This window comes from Staurois parvus, unplaced genomic scaffold, assembly GCF_062004578.1.
Source record: "Staurois parvus isolate SC_StPar_1 unplaced genomic scaffold, SC_StPar_1.0 ptg000154l, whole genome shotgun sequence".
Classification (NCBI taxonomy): Eukaryota; Metazoa; Chordata; class Amphibia; order Anura; family Ranidae; genus Staurois; species Staurois parvus.
In genome coordinates, this window is record NW_028317950.1 from 11,083,712 (window position 1) to 11,103,125 (window position 19,414).

The 19,414-nt window shown below is 41.5% G+C and overlaps 1 protein-coding gene across 2 annotated transcripts in view; it reads left to right on the forward strand.

Moving 5' to 3' along the window:
- MAMDC4 (MAM domain containing 4) overlaps window positions 1-19,414 on the forward strand; it is a 93,482-nt gene that overhangs the window by 38,249 nt on the left and 35,819 nt on the right. For both annotated transcript variants that reach the window (XM_089675048.1, XM_089675049.1), the window contains exons 11-14: window positions 6,101-6,179; window positions 9,535-9,615; window positions 12,176-12,265; window positions 17,832-17,963. In XM_089675048.1, the coding sequence (XP_089531174.1) occupies window positions 6,101-6,179; window positions 9,535-9,615; window positions 12,176-12,265; window positions 17,832-17,963 (382 nt within the window). The remainder of the gene's footprint in view (window positions 1-6,100; window positions 6,180-9,534; window positions 9,616-12,175; window positions 12,266-17,831; window positions 17,964-19,414) is intronic.

The following is a 19,414-nucleotide window of genomic DNA, read 5'->3' on the forward strand; positions in this document are numbered from 1 at the left end:
TATTTGGCAACTGATTGAGAAATTTTTACCTAGTGGTGGTAAGTTCCGCATTGCTAGAATGATCAATACGCAGCCATGCATCCTGCATGGAACCTTGTTAAGTCATTTACGTTTCTAAATGTTTCAGTGTCGCTTTGGAGGGGAAAAATATGCCATGCCGCCAACCCCTTGGAGGACATGCTGCTTTTCCTTGATGATTCTGATTGGTGGGGAAACATGTTGGATGGGGCATGGCATTTTTTTATGTGCTGTTTTTACACTTCTAATTTGTAAGTACCTGTCTTACTTTAATAAATGCTGGTTTAGCTGTTTTACACCATGTGTGGCCTTTGTTCCTTTCCCCAAATGATGATGTCTGGCTTGGTGTGCTGATTCCTGGGGTCGATGAGATAATAAAGTGCTGTGGAATACTGTCAAGTGCCTGGAAGGGTCTGCATCTTGCATGTAGTATTGATCTATTTAGTATAAGAAATCAATACAATCTGGTAAGAGGCTATTTTGTTTGCGGTGGAGGGCACAAGTTGTTTATTCATTTAATCCAAGGTGCATTCACTATACTGAAAGATGGTGGAATTTTTTTCTCATTTGGACACTTGATGAATGTCTCTTTCAATTAGCGAATCCAAACATCATTACTGAACTTTCGGACACTTTGAACGCAACTTTTTTCTTTGGATTTGTTTTTATTTATTTTAACATATCTGAGGAAGCCATTTTCATTGTGTGGATGCACACTTATTTGTATATGTAATTTTATTTCATCTACCCCGGAAAGAATGGTGAACTGGCTGCCCTAAGACAGGGTGGGGAGGTAACAGACTTTTTGAGTTATACTGAGACCAGTGGGAAAAGGCTGGTTAATATCTTCAGGGGCTGAAACTTAGTCTGTAATGCCCCCACTTAATTAGGTGATTACGCAATGTTAAAAAAAGCACTGGCTTATTATGTGTCCTGAGAGTGTGAACGATGATATAAGAATACCTATTGTGAATCTCATTTCCCGTTTCAATGGGAAAAAGATTCCCTTTCCTATCTTGGCGTACAGCTTACCCGCAACCTTGAAGACCTCTATGCAAAAAATTTCCTCTCCGCTCTCCGTTCTCTCCAAGAGGACATCCATAAATGGCATCGTCCTTGCTTCTCATGGTTTGGCAGGGCAGCGATAATCAACATGAACATACTCCCCCGCCTCCTCTATCTTTTTCAAACACTGCCAATCCATCTACCTATTGCTTTTTTCACATCTTGCAAAAAACTGTGCTCTCTATTCCTATGGAACCATAAGCGTCCGCGCATTGCTTTCTCTCAACTGACTCTTCCTAAACTTAGAGGTGGAATTGGGCTCCCTGATCTTCACCGTTACTACTGGGCATGCCACTTTTCTCATATAGTGGACTGGCACGTCCACTCTGCCTCTAAAGACTGGGTCCACCTAGAAAATGCCTTCTCACCCTCACCCCTGGCATCGATTCCATGGCTCTTGCTGAAGCATACGCCTCAAGTTCTTCTCACCCACCCTTTGGTGGGGCCCACTTTAAATATTTTCCGCCTGACTTGTAAATCTGCATCCATTTCCAAGTCACTGAATCTCTTAACTTCCATTCGTCTCAATCCTGACTTCCCCCTAGGCATATACAAAGAATTCCTATCTGAACATTGGCCGCATGACCAGATTTTGGTTAAACACTTTCTCCACGAAGGCAAGGTGAAACCATTCCGCGAACTGCTTGAGAGCCTAGGTATCCGTGATTTTCCTTTCTGGGCCTATTTGCAGATAATGCACTTTCTGCTCTCACACAAACCGTTTCCTAATTGGACTCGTCCTCTCACTCCTTTTGAATCTATTTGTTCTAAAGCTGAACCGCGCAAACATCTGATCTCGGAGATTTATCCCCTCCTCGAGAGCAGGGCCTACAACTCTCTACCCTCCTGCCGTGTTTGGAACAGAGACCTGGAAGATAGTCTGTTGGATTCCGACTGGGACCTAATATTTATGCATACCCATAAATGCTCCCTTAATGTCTCAACACAGGAAAACGGCTACAAACTGGCTTCGAGATGGTACCGAACCCCTTCGAGAATCTCTCATTTTAACCCCTCCTTCCCCAACAGCTGTTGGAGATGTGGGACGTCAGATGGGTCTTTTCTCCACATTTGGTGGTCCTGTCCAAGCATCCAACCATTCTGACAGGAGGTCCACAGGCTTGTAGTGTCTGTGACTACCTTGCCCTTAGCTTTGTCTCAAGCTCAGTTTCTCCTCCATCATTCCTCCTTTCCTTGGGGACAATACTTCAAATCTCTAGCCATGCATATGCTCAATGCAGCCAGACTCTGTCTTCCCACTCTGTGGGGCTCCACTCGCCCTCCCTCCATACAGTGGGGCAAAAAAGTATTTAGTCAGCCACCAATTGTGCAAGTTCTCCCACTTAAAAAGATGAGAGAGGCCTGTAATTGGCATCATAGGTAGACCTCAACTATGAGAGACAAAATGAGAAAAACAAATCCAGACAATCACATTGGCTGATTTGGAAAGAATTTATTTGCAAATTATGGTGGAAAATAAGTATTTGGTCACCTACAAACAAGCAAGATTTCTGGCTCTCACAGACCTGTACCTTCTTCTTTAAGAGGCTCCTCTGTCCTGCACTCATTACCTGTATCAATGGCACCTGTTTGAACTTGTTATCAGTATAAAAGACACCTGTCCACAACCTCAAACAGTCACAAGACCACTGATAATCTCCCTCGATCTGGGGCTCCACGCAAGATCTCACCACGTGGGGTCAAAATGATCACAAGAACAGTGAGCAAAAATCCCAGGACCACACAGGGGGACCTAGTGAATGACCTGCAGAGAGCTGGGACCAACATAACAAAGGCTACCATCAGTAACACACTACGCCGCCAGGGACTCAGATCCTGCAGTGCCAGACGTGTCCCCCCGCTTAAGCCAGTACATGTCTGGGCCTGTCTGAAGTTTGCTAGAGAGCATTTGGATGATCCAGAAGAGGATTGGGAGAATGTCATATGGTCAGATGAAACCAAAATAGAACTGCTTGGTATAAACACAACTCGTTGTGTTTGGAGGAGAGAGAATGCTGAGTTGCATCCAAAGAACACCATACCTACTGTGAAGCATGGGGGTGGCAACATCATGCTTTGGGGCTGTTTCTCTGCAAAGGGACCAGGACGACCGATCCATGTACAGGACAGAATGAATGGGGCCATGTATCGTGAGATTTTGAGTGCAAACCTCCTTCCATCAGCAAGGGCATTGAAGATGAAATGTGGCTGGGTCTTCCAACATGACAATGATCCCAAACATACCGCCCTGGGCAACGAAGGAGTGGCTTCGTAAGAAGCACTTCAAGGTCCTGGAGTGGCCTAGCCAGTCTCCAGATCTCAACCCTATAGAAAACCTTTGGAGGAAGTTGAAAGTCCGTGTTGCCCAGCGACAGCCCCAAAACATCACTGCTCTAGAGGAGATCTGCATGGAGGAATGGGCCAACATACCAGCAACAGTGTGTGCCAACCTTGTGAAGACTTACAGGAAACGTTTGACCTCTATTATTGCCAACAAAAGATATATAACAAAGTATTGATATAAACTTTTCATATTGACCAAATACTTATTTTCCACCATAATTTGCAAATAAATTCTTTCCAAATCAGTCAATGTGATTGTCTGGATTTTTTTTCTCATTTTGTCTCTCATAGTTGAGGTCTACCTATGATGCCAATTACAGGCCTCTCTCACCTTTTTAAGTGGGAGAACCTGCACAATTGGTGGCTGACTAAATACTTTTTTGCCCCACTGTATGTGATTGGCTGATCCATGTAGGTAAAATGGCGGAAATGGAAGAACTGATTGTAACTGCACTTGACACCCCTACTAAATTCTCCAGTATCTGGGCCTGCTGGACTCACTTCATAACAACCCCTACATACCAGTCCCTCATGGACCAACCTACCTGATTTAATTTAACTCTCCGGTGGGTGCTACTCCATTACACTAGATCATATGGTAGGCAACTTTCTTCCCTTCAGGGTTTTATCCCCACTTACTTGACCTGGGTGGTAGCCTACTGCTTAAACTCACCCAGGTAAGACCCTTGGTATTGATGACAATACAAACCCCACTCGTTTCCCCCCTTTTTTTTTTTTTTCTTTTTTCTCTCCCCCTTCTTTTTCTCTTTTTTTCTCTCTTCTTTCCTTCTTGTTACATGCTCAGATAGCTTTGGATACCTCTCAAGAGAACATTAGGCATGCTAATAACCTACTTTCTCTACTTGCATCAGCGGCTCTCACGACAATTTAAGTTTGTTTACAGACACCTCCATTCCCGTAAGACTCTGGCCTCGTCTTCAGCATTTGTGCCGCATCTACCCTCCCTCCCATTACAGCTCCACAGTGAGAATTGCACACATAGGAGGTTCAATGCGGTTGCATTCCCGACCACATTACTGTAACGCCTGAGTATTACAAACCTTACCCTGTCGTTGATTAGTACAATAACGTTGCATATATTTCTTTTGCAAGAGTCTTCTTGCTTTTTCATGGTATGCATTGCCAAATGTCGTATCTAAGTATCATTTGCATTTCTTCTGTATCATTATGTACTTTGTCAATAAACGTTTTTTGGGAAAAAAAAATACGTATGTGTAAGCAGATTTGTGTAATGATTCCCTCTCATTTCTCTTAAGACCCTCTGGGCTTGACCTTGAAAGGTCCCCTGCCATTCTATAAATGACCCTACACACTGCCTGACTTTGTAGCTTCTGCCTTTCTGCTCCTGAGAGCCTATAACAGAAAAGAATTTGTACAATCTGTTATGTTAAAGCTGAACTCTGGCCAAAGGTTTTTCTTCCCATGCAGTGGGGCTGTTCCCACACTGCAAGGGTTAACTGCTTGTTTTTGTCTAGGGGATTGGGGTGTTGAGATATGATCACCTAATTTGCTGATCCTCCCAGCACAGGACCGATCCTTGCCCCTCCTGCAACCCCTACCCCCCCCCCCCCCCATAGTGTACCAGTCTTGTGCGGTGGACTTCTGATGTCATCACACCCATAGACAAGCACTGGATGTGAGGATAGCAGGAACAGTCCACTGCTAGACGTAGGGGAGTGCCATTTTCTGGAGGATCGAAGCATCAGGTGAGTATAGGCTCTGTGTTTACCCCTTGACAAAACTAGCAGTTAATCCATGCAGTGCGGACACACACAAAAAAAAAAAAATTGGCCAGAGTTCTGCTTTTAAGCATTGCTTTGTCAGTGGGATATAAATATAGGTAATAAGAATATTCATAGTGTCTCTTTTAAGGAAATGTATAGCTGTATTTGCTTTCATTAGTTGATTTTATCTGAACTAATAAATAGAATCTTTTCCTTTCAAGGTTGGTTAACACTTTATGGCATGCTGCAGGTTAGATTGGTTGATCTTGGCGAGCGTGGGAGTTTTCTATTTATCTTTTTCTTTACTCAAGCAAATATGTGTTGTAAATACTTCTAATGGCAGAAGGTTTTTTTTTACCTTAATGCATTCTCTGAAAAACCTTGTTGTGTTCAGCATTGCCCCTTATATTTACCTGATCCTGATCCAGTGCTGTGCCCAAGAGCAGTGTCTCTCTCCTTGCAGCCAGTGAAGGAGGGAGGGACCTAGCCGTGCTGTGTGTGTCAATAGACTGCATAGATGTGAACGACCTCCATAGGAAACGACTTTATTTTCCATGTCATGCGAATCACTTGCCGTCTAAACAAATCATAAACCTGCATCAGTGTGAGCGAGGGCTTATGGCCAACTGTAATGTTTACAACCCTTGTTGTTTATGACAGTAAACAATTGCACATTTGACCAATTAATTTTTTCTCATTACAGCTTGTCCTTCCAATAGAATTAGCATAGGAATTGTCTGCGAACTCTTTTATTCTTGATGAATGTCATATTAATGTCTAAATAGACATGTCACCTGTCTCTGCATGTCCATTCAGCCCTCTGCTCCTTTACACATTTTCCAGGCTTGTTTTTATTTTTTGTATTTAACTCCACTATTGTACGATTAATTTTAGCCCTGCTTTTTTGTCCACACTTATCTATTTCTCAGATTACTATTGAAGGCATTCCTGGAGGAGAGGAAGGTACTGTGGCTCTCGATGATCTTATACTGTCTTCTGGATGCAAAGGTGAGTGAAATTTCACAGAGGCCCTAGCCATGGCAGCAGAGAAAGCATTCTGCTCCTACATGATGAATACTCATTTAAGTTTGACTTAATTTTTTTTTTAGTTTTGGATAGAGAAATAGGGGATAGAACCACTGTTTTTATTGCCGTCTGTGTCCCAGTTAGGAAGATTACCTTTCTCTAATTGTCTTGATCTTTAGTGTCAATGGGAATGACATTGTGGGGAAATTCACAATTTTGAGCTGCTACCACAACAGGAATAGAGGGGCAATCTTCAAAAAGAGACTCTTATTCACGTGACCGCTATCGGAGAGGGAATTTCCTTCACATTAGAAAGATATCCTTAGTACAGGAAATTAAATCTCCTTAAAGCGGAACTTTACCTATAACAACTTGATAAAAAATAATGTTCTTTAGCAAGGAACATATATTCCACATTATTAATTATGCTACCAAAAGTAGTGTGTGCTGTAAATTGCCTCCAGCATTGCTCCTGTTTGTTCTTGCTGGAGGCTGCCATTTTGCTGAAGCTCAGAGTCCTGAGCCGTAGTAAATCTTTAGGCTGTTTGCAGATTGCCCTCTTCAAATTCAGCACAAGGCCTAAAGAAGAGCAACTGAGCATGTGCAGAGCAGGGTAAGACTCAGATGGCAAAATTGTTTTTTAAAATATGCGCCCTTAGATACTTTAAAACTGAACTTCAGGAAAAAGAAAAATGTTCCTTTGCAATGGGGTTGCCACTGTGAGGGTTAAATGCTGGTTTAGGTCTAGGGGAGTGCAAAAGGCAGGATCACTTGCCCAATTCCCTACTCCTACAAGCTTCCTCCAGGCTGTAAGACTGGTCCCTGCAGCTTCTTCTTCCCCATGGTCCAGTGATTGCATGTCCTTTAACGTCATCAAGTTCAGTGCAGAGCCCATAGCCCTGCACTGGATCTGAGGACAGTACAGGGGAGAGGAGGAGAACGTTGGCTGCTGTGGGGAGTGGATGATCAACTGCTTTCTGTACCCATGCAAAACAAGCATTTACCTCTTGTAGTCTGGGGCAGCCCCACTGCAAGGGAGATTTTTCCTTTCCTTGGAAAGTGGAGGGTTTTTAATTATTGTTTGCAGGATCTATAGGGCATGTCAGAACTGGGTGGTGTAGAGGTCTTAGATCCCAGATACTCTTAGGCAAACTAAAGAACAATTCCTGTAGAAAAAGTGCTGGTCACCAGGGTAAGTGAAAATCAAAACGGGAATCCAACTTTTAGGCTCCATGTACACGAGCCTATCCTGACTGCCGCAAAACGTGGCACTGCGATTTTGTTTCGTTTTGCGTTTTCCCACGGTTAAAACGTTCCTATCCTGAACTCAATTCTTCTGCGTTCAGGAGAGGGAGGCTTAACCTCACCTAAACGTAGCAGCTCCTAAACTGTGCTAAAAGCTTATGTGTACATGGACACATAGGCTTTTATGGAGCTGAGTTTAGGAGCTTTGGCAAAAAAAATGCCAAAAGCTCCTAAACTCGAGTTTAGCAGCTGCTTGTGTACAAGAAACCTTAAAAGCATCTCCCTGTCAACCTAGGTATCCTTGAGGACCCATTAAAAGGTCAGTAAAAGTTTATTATTCTGGACAAGAGGTAAAAAAACAGGATGTTTCAGGGGCTCTCAGCTCCCCTTTATTAATCTGACAGTGATACAAAATAATACTGCGCAAGAGTTGCAAAACAGATGGAATATAATGATTTGGGTTGCCAGGCTGCCTGCTGTTCATCAGACTGGCATAATAATAATACTCATTTAAGTTTTGTGATGCTTTCATCTTTTAACCACTTGCCCTCCAGAGGATTTACCCCCCTTCCCGACCAGGCCATTTTTTGCTTTATGGCCCTGCGTTACTTTAACAATTGCGCAATCATGCAACACTGCACCCAAATTAAATGTACGTCCTTTTTTCCCACGAATAGAGCTTTCTTTTGGTGGTATTTGATCACCTCTGCGTTTTTTTTTTTTTATTGTTTGCGCTATTAAAAAAAAAGCCCGAACATTTTGAGGAAAAAAACAATATTTTTGACTTTTGCTATTAAACATGTCCAGTAAAAAAAACTTTAAAAAAATCAAATTTCGGCATAAATTTAGGCCAAAATGTATTCTGCGACATGTCTTTGCTAAAAAAAAAAAATCCCAATTCATGTAAATTAATTGGTTTACGTGAAAATTATAGCGTTTACAAATGGCGGTATAGATACTGGAATTTGTTTTTTATTTTTTACTAGTAATGGCGGCGATCAGCGACTTATGGCGGGACTGTGGCGGGCATTCTGATACTGGGGAGAACTGACTTGGTGTCACTGACATCCCCAGTGACATCAATACAATGATCAGTGCTAATAAACACTAACACTGTACTAATGACACTGGGCAGGAAGGGGTTATGTGGGTCGATCAAAGGGTTAACTGTGTGCTGTGCGCTGTTTTACTGTGTGTGTGCTTCACTGTAAGAACATTTCTATGCATGGCTTTGCTATGCAAAGCCATGCATAGCAGTGTGCAGGAGCTGACAGAGTAGAGAACTGTTTTGTTTACAATACAGTTCTCTCCCTCAGTCTGTAATCTTCCTTGATAGCCGGGTACCTGCAAGTAATCAGCAAATTACTCGTGAATAGCAGTGTGTGTAGGGCGCTTGCGGGCGTCCCACACCTGGAAATGCGAATCACGTATATATAAGTGATTTTGCACACCCATGCCACCCTGTAGCAATATTACTGCTATAGGGTGGACAGGAAGCAGTTAAGTATTCTCCAAAGAACAATTCCTGATATGTTGCTGTATAGAGCCACAGTATGTGTGTTTTTTGTTTTTAGGAGCAGTCTATGGGCTCCAGGGAGCATTTCAATTGTCGTAATATGTTTAAATTATTATCCCTCCTACATCTCAGTGATATGAATGCAGAATGTCTTCAATTCAACTTTTATTGTCAGCTATAGATTCTAATCCCAGAATACTTCGATAAAATACGAGGAAAAAAAAATGACAAATTTCAAATCAATGCTGACACATTCATTAATAAAAAAGATTACATATTTTATTAATTCACATTTAAAATCCACATTATAGATGTGGATCTAATGTGGCTTTAAATGTGAAATAATAAAATATTTAATCTTTTTTTTTTATATATATATTAATGAATGTGTCAGCATTGATTTGAAATACGTCGCATTTTTCTCTTATTTGTTTCGAAACAAATACAATAGTCAAATTATGGAACAGAAAAATTAAAAATGTAAAAGTTAAAAATTGCAATACTTTAAAATCCGTACTGCTGAAAATATATATGTTAATGTCTAACTCTGTACAATGACATAATGAATTTCTACAGGAAACTTCAGCAATCTATTTGAATCACCATTTCTACCTGAAAAGACTGAGATTAATGTGAGAGAATCCTGCAAAACAGTAGGTGAGGGATGGTTGTCTCTTTACTACAAAGTGAACTTGTCACAATTGTTTTCTGGCACAACTGAGACTCCTTATTATGTGCTGGAAACTGCTATTGGCCAATTTCTAGAAGTGACACCAGTCCCTGACAGAGTACGCCTCTGCATCATCATATTTTCCTGGAATTGTTGAGTACACCCCTGCTCCATTATGCCAGTTGATTCAGTGAGCACACCTCTACTGCATCAGGCCAGTTAACTTCGAACACCTCTGCTGCATCATGACCATTGGCTCAGTGAGCACACCTCTGCTGCATCAGGCCAGTTAACTTCGTACACCTCTGCTGCATCATGACCATTGGCTCAGTGAGCACACCTCTGCTGCATCAGGCCAGTTAACTTAGTACACCTCTGCTGCATCATGACCATTGGCTCAGTGAGCACACCTCTGCTGCATCATAACCATTGGCTCAGTGAGCACACCTCTGCTGCAGCAGGCCAGTTAACTTCGTTAGTACACCTCTGCTGCATCATGACCATTGGCACAGTGAGCACACCTCTGCTGCATCATGACCATTGGCTCAGTGAGCACACCTCTGCTGCATCAGGCCAGTTAACTTAGTACACCTCTGCTGCATCATGACCATTGGCTCAGTGAGCACACCTCTGCTGCATCAGGCCAGTTAACTTAGCGCATCTCTGCTGCATCATGACCATTGGCTCAGTGAGCACACCTCTGCTGCATCATAACCATTGGCTCAGTGAGCACACCTCTGCTGCAGCAGGCCAGTTAACTTCGTTAGTACACCTCTGCTGCATCATGACCATTGGCACAGTGAGCACACCTCTGCTGCATCATGACCATTGGCTCAGGGAGCACACCTCTGCTGCAGCAGGCCAGTTAACTTATTACACCTCTGCTGCATCATGACCATTGGCTCAGTGAGCACACCTCTGCTGCATCATGACCATTGGCTCAGTGAGCAGACCTCTGCTGCAGCAAGCCAGATAACTTTGATAGTATGCCTCTGCTGCATCATGACCATTGGCTCAGTGAGCACACCTCTGCTGCATCATGACCATTGGCTCAGTGAGCACACCTCTGCTGCATCATGGCCATTGGCTCAGTGAGCACACCTCTGCTGCAGCAGGCCAGATAACTTAGTACACCTCTGCTGCATCATGACCATTGGCTCAGTGAGCACACCTCTGCTTCATCATGACCATTGGCTCAGTGAGCACACCTCTGCTGCATCATGACCATTGGCTCAGTGAGCACACCTCTGCTGCATCATGACCATTGGCTCAGTGAGCACACCTCTGCTGCATCAAGACCATTGGCTCAGTGAGCACACCTCTGCTGCATCATGACCATTGGCTCAGTGAGCACACCTCTGCTGCAGAAATTACACACGTAGCCAGTATTGAAGCTTGTGTTGTGAAAATTAAAACAAAGATAAAGGTGCTTCGTGAAGCATCCAGACAACTGTTAGCTGCTGTTTAAAGTGACAACGTAGGTCCTCTTTAATCACAGAGAAGCATCGGGAGGCAGCTTAAAAAAAATCTGAAACTCTTCAAAATGTAATTATTTGCAAAAGGCCAAAGCAACAATGGCAACTTCCCAGAACAATTTAAAAGGGGAAAAGTGTACATAGGCAGAGTAGAGGAATACAATTTCCCCAGCACACGTTCATGCTAGCTGGTAAAAAAAAAACTGTTTTAACTGCTTAAAGTGGAACTTTACCCATAACAGCTTGATAAAAAAAAATGTTCTTTAGGAAGGAACATACATTCCACATTTATAATTATACTACCAAAATGAATGTGTGCTGCAAATTGCATCCAGCATTGTTCCTGGTTCTTCTTGCTGGAGGCTGCCATATTGTTGAAGCCCAGAGCCCTGAACAGAAGTAAATCCTAAAGGGGTACAGTTTTTCAAAAATATTTACGGTCCTGGAATGCTTGTGTTCTCACCCAAAATGTCAAACCATCAAATGGTTGGTGTCCCAACTTATCACATGTGCAGCACCATGGCAATTGCTGATCAAACAGAAGCAACTTCCTTGGCAGTAAAGGATAGGAGGGTTTAATTCTGCTTTAGGCTGTCAGCAGATCAGCCTCTACAGATTTAGCAGTGCCTAAAAATGGAGAGCAACTGAGCATGTGCAGAGCAGGTGAGACCGTGTATTACTGGATTTTAAACAGTATAGCCATTTATTTGTAATGTTTTCCATAGCTATACCTGCATAAGGGGCCAGCCGGAAGTGATCTAGCAGGATCTAGCTAGTGATCTAGCAGGACTGAAGTTCTCATGCACACTGGATGTTTTTACAGCGGCTGTTTTTGGCTTTTGGCATTTTTTTCTACAGCCAGTAAACCCCCCAGCATGTTATCCTATGTGTCCATGCACACACAGGCTGTAATCAGCATTTGTTGGCTGGAAAAAACTAGTTGATTTCTAGAGGAGTTTTTTACCTGTGTGATTAAAGAGGACCTAACTTTTTTACATGTTAGGTTAATTTTAGGACATTTTAGTGAGCATCATTTTAACATGTTACAACTTTTTTTTTTTATTACTTACAGAACTGTTTGATTTTAAAAAAGGCATAGAAGACTGGACAGATGTCAGCATTGGGCGGATAAAATGGGAGGATTCTAAAGATGGAGATGTTGGTATGTAATGCATTCATGTCGCCGATACAATGTGATGACAAAGATAAGAGGACATGTCAGCTTGCCATAGAAGGGTACTTTTTTCTTTCAACCAGTGGACTGATGGACATATTCCTGCATCCACACAAATGAGCTGGATGGAGGAATTTTCCCCTTCAGGACATTGTACAGTATTCTGACAGCAGGACTTACTGTCAATATACACCGATAGGCAGCTGCAGCCGCTGATCAACAAAGGTTTTCCAGCATGTCCCTTTGACAGGTCAAACACTCTTATGTTGGTCAAACGATCTTATGTTGAGCAGGATGGCAACATACTGATTGTAATCTGGCTGGTGCCTGCAGAACAAGACAAATTTTGATCAGCCTATTTACAGAAAGAGGAACTTATAGCATAATACAATATCTGCATGTCAAATCCAACCTTATCTGTACAATGAGAGATCACAAGCTTTCCTAGATACTCACGAAGAGAGGAGAAGTTGTGTAGTGTAGTGCGATGTAGAGTACACAGCCACTGTTCACTATGGAGCCACAGTCAAAAATCAAAATGGTGCAGAGCACTACAGAACATTACCAAAGATACAGTACAACACTTCATCTAAGGATGATACATATGTTAAAGGAAAGCAACAATGTTGTTAGAAAGCTGCCAAAAAAAATGAAACGTTCTTCTGGTTGCAGCCAAAGAAACCATACACAGTTGGTAGCCAAAAAAGACAAAATTAGGTGCTACTCAGGTAGGGAGGTGAAATCCAAACTATACCTCAGTGAGTGCTGGCAGGGATAGGGAGTTGTCCTAGCTCCAAGCTGCAGCAATGTCAGAAGGAAAGATCCATAAGCCGCACATCAAAGGCAGACCCATGTGCTTGAGGTGAGATGTATGGCAGCCTCAGTCTAGACTCAAAACAGGCTTATAGGTGGGGTGTAGTCTCCACACGTGTCCCACTATGACGATTCTTGAATAACGTCACAGACACCGCCTTGTGGAAGGGGTGAAACGCGTTGATATCTCCGGATCTGACTTTGACGTGTGACGTCACGTTTGATCGTGCTGGAGGGTTATTCAAGAATTGTCAATGTGGGACACGTGTGGAGACTACACCCCACCTATAAGCCTGTTTTGATTCTCAAGTCATATCAGCTTGGATATCCACTTTATTTGGTGAGTGCGGGCAAAATTAATTATCATTGATGATGTGAGCACGCTGGAAAATTTATGAACACTTTTTCATCACTGTTTTCTTTCTATATTGGAGCACTGGATTTTTTTTGGGACTTTTTGAACTTTCATATATATATTTTCTAATTTTGTTTGATTTTTTTTTTTGCACTGTGTTTTAGTATACCAATTTTGATGTTTTTTCTTTGAGCAGCAGCATTTACTGATTGTGTTTTTTATTATTTCCTTGGCGCTAGTTTTTGATATTTTTCAGTCTAGACTCCAGCCAGGCCATGCACTTAACATGTTTCATTCCGCCCCTTGGAGCTTAATCATGCTCCATGATTAAGATCCAAGGGGCGGAGTGAAACGTGTTGGGGCGTAGCCTAGCTGGAGTCTGTGCTAAGGCCATACATCTGCCATACATCTCACCTCATGCACATGGGTCTGCCTTTGATGTGCGGCGGCTTATGGATCTTTCCTTCTGACATTGCTACACAGTTTGTAGACAGAACTTTTCAGAATCGTCCTTTACCTATGCCTTTGAATATTGTTTTTTTTTTTTTTTTTTTTTTCAGAAGTTTGAGGGAAAACTGAAGGCATCTCCACTAATGACCTTAGGTGTACCGAACTGGTAGAGCCATCTTTGGCAAAAGACTGCATGACTTGAAGCCAGCCATACCTGGATCAAAATTCAGCTAGGTAAACTGGGATCAGCTAAATTTCGATCCATGTATGGGCACACTAGTTTTACAGAAGTTGTTCTATCAATCGACTTCTGTACAAGCACTATGCCAGATTTTCCCTGCTCGATCAGCACTGTGGCCTATAGCCTGCAAGACTGAACAGTGTATTATGACTGTGGGGAAGTCTCTGCTGTCAAAATACAATAGCTCCCTATTCACATTGAGTGTGTGAATGGGGGAATCGAGTAGACCTGTGCGATTCGTTTTGTTCCGAATCAAAATTCGGATTAAATTTTCATTATTCAGAGAATCGGATGTATCTGAATTTCCGAATTAAAATAATAATGTATTTAAATGAATCTGAAATAACGAGTTACCTGAATTTGAAAGGTAAACATAATGCTGACTTTTGCTGATTTCCTTCAAAGACTGTGTGAATTAGTTTTAGAGTATAGCCGTCTTCCAAAAATCAGTTTTATTCGATTCTATTCTTTTTGAAATGTGAAGAGAATAGAGGAGAAAATAAAACCATGGAATAGAAAATAAGAGTAGGATAAAAAAGAATAGAAAATAGTATAGATTAGAATAGAATAAAATAGAATGAATATATAGCTGTAATTTGACTCTTGAAATTCGAATTTTAAAAAGAATAGAATGACAGAACAGAAAATAAAATAATAGATTAGAAAAGAAAAAAATAGAATAGAATCGAAAATAAAATAAAAGAATAGAATAGAAAAAGTAGAATATAGCTGTCTTCCAAAATTCGAATTTCTAAATTTGAAAAGCATAGAATAGGATAAAAAATAAAAGAATAGAATAGAAAAGAAAATAATAGAATTGAATAGAAAATAAAAGAATAGAAGAAATAGAATATAGCTGTCTTCCAAAATTCTAATTTCACAAAGAATAGAATGAAATAGAGTAGAAAAAAATTAATAGATTAGAAAATAAAGGAATAAAATGGAAAAGAAAAAAATATAAAGAATATAGCCATCATTCAAATTTCAAAAAGAATAGAAAATGAAAGAATAGAAATGAAAAGAATAGAAAATAATGGAAGAGAAAAGAATAAAATGGAATATAGCTACGAATATACGAAATTCGAATAGGATAGAACCAGCTATTCTTCACAGTGAATTCGGATTGATTCGATAATTTCAAATTGAGTTCGATTTGAATACTTCGAATCCACTGGAAACATTTGAATTTGATCAAAGACGAATAAATTAAACTAAATGAAACAAATTTCATTACAAATCCAACAAAAAAAAATTAGTAATTTAGCTTGGAACTGTGACTGTAGTTAAAGTGTTACTGATCTCACAACAGTAAAATCAGTCTGTATATGTAGTAAAGCATGCTTGTTATACTCACTGTGGAACCTAAGGGGTTAATCCTCTGCAAATGCTGTTTGATCCTGACTTCTCTGATCTTCCCCTTCTTCCAGTGTCCCCCTCTTATCTCCTAATAAGACATATCGTGTGGAGACACTCTGCACATGCTCAGTTTGCTAAATACCTTTTCTCATGAGCAGTTAGAGCAGTATTGTGACTTCTAGCTTGTAGGAGGAGTTTTCTTTCTGCTCTAGGAGGATGCAAAACCCCTGACCTCTGTCTGAACAGTGCTGATTGGCCCTGTGCTGATCACATGCACTCTCCCAAGAAAAAAAAAAACTCTCTAGTAATACACACCAAACTGAGCATGTGCAGCTTGCCCCTAAGGCTCTGTTCTATCAGCAGATATTTAGGAGACACTGGAAGAAGGGGAGGATCGGAAAAGAGAGGATAAAACATCATTTTTTTTTGTAACATATAAAAGATGGGGATATGCTGAGTAAACAGTCAGGTCTTAAAATTGCGCAGGCCCGCGGAATCCCAAAACACTACGGTACCCAAAATTATCCATGGGCTTTATAAGTCTTTACAGGTCTCCACTATAGAGTGAACCATGAACTACGGCCCTAGAATTATTGTTCTCTCTCTGACATTTACCACAATACCTCATGTGTGGTGCGATTGATGTATACATACTGTACACTTGATTGCCCTATGGGGGTGTCTTAAATATTTTTTATTTATTTTATACAATTCTTTTTTTTTTTTTTCTTTTTACAATTTTCTATTTTTTTTATTTTTTTACTTTACTGCTATCACAGGGGGTCTCAACAAGTCCCCCTGGTGACACCATGGGCAGCTGACAGGTACTCTTTATGGAGACATTGGGGGTCATGAATGCTTTTGGCTTTGATGGTGGGGGAGGGGCCTCTTTAAGAGCCCCATAAAAATGATTGGGCAGCTGTAGAGCCACCCAATAATTTTTATTGGAAAGCACTTCGCTGTCTCATAAAGCCAGTATCAAGTGCGCATCTGCAGTAGTAGCTGTGAGCTTGATTTAACCACTTGTCTACCATGATGTTTATAAATGTACCTTTCTAGAAAACCAATTATTATTAATTTTTTTCTTTAGGTTTTGGATAGAGAGGGAAAAGGATAATACTTCTTTGGGGTTTTTACTGCTGTCTGAGGCTGCATTGGAGAGATTTCTTTCACTTCTTGTTCCTTTGATAGCATTGTCACCTAGGCAAATGAAGTAAAATCTCTAACAAGGGCATACCAGTAAAAAATTGTCCGGGGTCACCTTCCATTTATTCAATGAAAATAAAAAGAGCATCTTTATTGCTGTCTGTGTCCCTCTTGGAGATGTTGACATGTCACCAGAGCAGGATGTGAGATAAACTCAACCTCAACAGAACCACAGAGAACAATAAAAATAACCTTTCTCTAATATACCAAAAAAAACTGTCTGGAGATGATCTTTAAATTATCAGTGATTTACAGTGACTTGTACGATATGAACAGGGATGGACTGACCACTCGGGCATTGACCGAGGGTCCAGCATCAGTAGGGGGCACCATGAGATGCCCCTGGTACCTTTTTTATAGGCTTTTTTGGGTGTGCTTTGAGTGTGGGCAAGGACACATGGGCCTCATGATCCTCTATTGACCCCATGAGTTGTCAGTCCGACCCTGGACATGAAAAATGTTCCATTTTATTGCCTGCGAGGGCTCTTTCACATGGGTGACCAGGGAGTGGTAAAAACAACCTACCTAAGGAAGGACATGCAGCCGTTTATACACAGGCCACTGCAAAATGAAACCCCGTCACATTCCACAGGCAGTACTGTGGCCAAACACAACCCATTCAAGTGAATGGGGCTCTGCCCCAGCAACCCTGAAAGTGTAATGCGCATGGTTTCGGCATGGTGGTTTAAAAAAATAAAGTGACATATCACCACCAAGTCACTTGTCAACTGCTCTCTGAAAAGCAATCCTCCATAGATTTCTCTTGAAAGGAGTGGCACAGGCTGCCACCCACCTGAATGAATGAGGCCTAAAGCTGGCCATACACAACTGATTAGCCATTTTAAGCATTGCTTGGGACATTAGGGCTGTGTATGTTTGGCAAAAGTTCTATTATTTATGTGCCTTTTTTCCATATTAAACTCAAATGTAACTATTTTTTAGGTATAGCACAGCCATTGTATCCTTTATAAAGCTGGTTTATGTACCCTCTCAGACTCTGTTGTGTCTTTGCATAGCTAGAGGCTCAAAACTGCATAGTGCATTCTAGCTGTAGTTCAAAATTAGATTTTAATGTATAGATTGATATATGTTCCTTGTGTTATTTATTATGTGTCCTCTACTATTCTTTTCAGGACCGTACCTTAAAGTGATGAAAGCAGAGGGGAATTTAAAAACAAATGCTGAAATTAACAGCCCTCTGCTCTGCTCCGTTGAACCCTCCTGTGTTCTGAATATGACCTATTACTTGAACAGTGGCCCTGCAGGTATTGGATACATGGGGACTATATATGGGGAAATTATAATGGTTTGTGGTCTATTTTTAAGATCTGTTAAGTACATAAATTTTTAAACTGATGTCTTATACCTCATACATATAGTATGCATATATGAATATGTATGTATGTGTGTATAAAATAAGTACTGAACACGTCAGCATTTTTCTTAGTAAATCTATTTCTAAAGGTGCTATTGGCATGAAATTTTCACCATATGTCAGTATCAAACCATATATATTAAGAAACCAAAAAAAGAGGTTCAGAGATTACGTTATGTGTAAAAAAAAAAAAATGAAATGACACAGGGAAAAAGTATTGAACACGCTAACTGAAATTTATTTAATACTGCAAAATCCTTTGTTAGTAATGACAGCTTCAAAACTCCTGTATGGAGAAACTAGTCCATGCGTTTTTTCCACACAAACGGTCTTCAAACCTTGAAGGTTCTGTGGGCCTCTTCTATGAACTCTGATCTATAGTTCTTTCCATAGATTTTCTATTGCATTCGAGTCAGGTGATTGGCTGGGCCATTCTAGCAGCTTTATTTTCTTTCTTTGAAACCTATTGAAAATTTTGTTTTGGTTTTGTTTGGGATCATTTTCTTGCTGAAATGTCCACCCTCGTTCCATCTTCATCATCCTGGTAGATTGCAGCAGATTTTAATCAAGAATGTCTTGGTAGAGTTTTCCATTCCTTCTAGTGTAGCGGCCTCCTAGTTAGCTAGTGGTAGGTAGAATCCTGATTGTCAGAGAGGAGGGCTGAGTAGCAGCCTGGGTGTGATAGTCAGGAGGTCAAATTTCAGTCAGGGCTGAGAGGCTCTGCAAGCCAGCCCCTCTGAAATTTCCCCCTGTTCTAGAGCTTTGAAGGAAGATCTAGAGGCAGTGGGTGGATCTGAGGAGTGGCTGGCTTTTACTCTTGGGGGATCCTGGTCAGTCCCCAAGGAGAGGCTTGGCAAGGGTCCAGGACAACCCTTAAGGTTAAGAGAGCCTTCTCAGCAGGAGGAGGAGGAGGAGGAGAGAGATGGAAGAGATTGAAGGAGAAGTGAGGTTGAGGTATAGTAACCTGGGAGGGAGCCCAGGCTGGCAGGAGCTCACCTCCGGGAGTGATGCCTGAAAGGAGGAAAGCTGTGGACTACACTGGCCCCCTGAAAGAGGACAACCTGGCAGCAGGAAAAGAGCGGTCCAGCTTAACGGCCTGGTAACAGCCACCGACCCAACAGCGGCACGGGAGAAGTACACCTACTTCTGAAAGGGGAGAGAGCATTTGGGTGGTAAACCTAACTCGCTCTACAGCTGGGACTATTGTCCTCCTAGCAGTTACTACTGGATCCCCTGTCCAGGGATTCCTCCATACAGCCGGATTGAGGAGCATCTGGGATTGGAGAGGTACATTGGGAGATACTGGCTAGCTCTCCAGAAGAGGAATTTTCTGCATAAGAT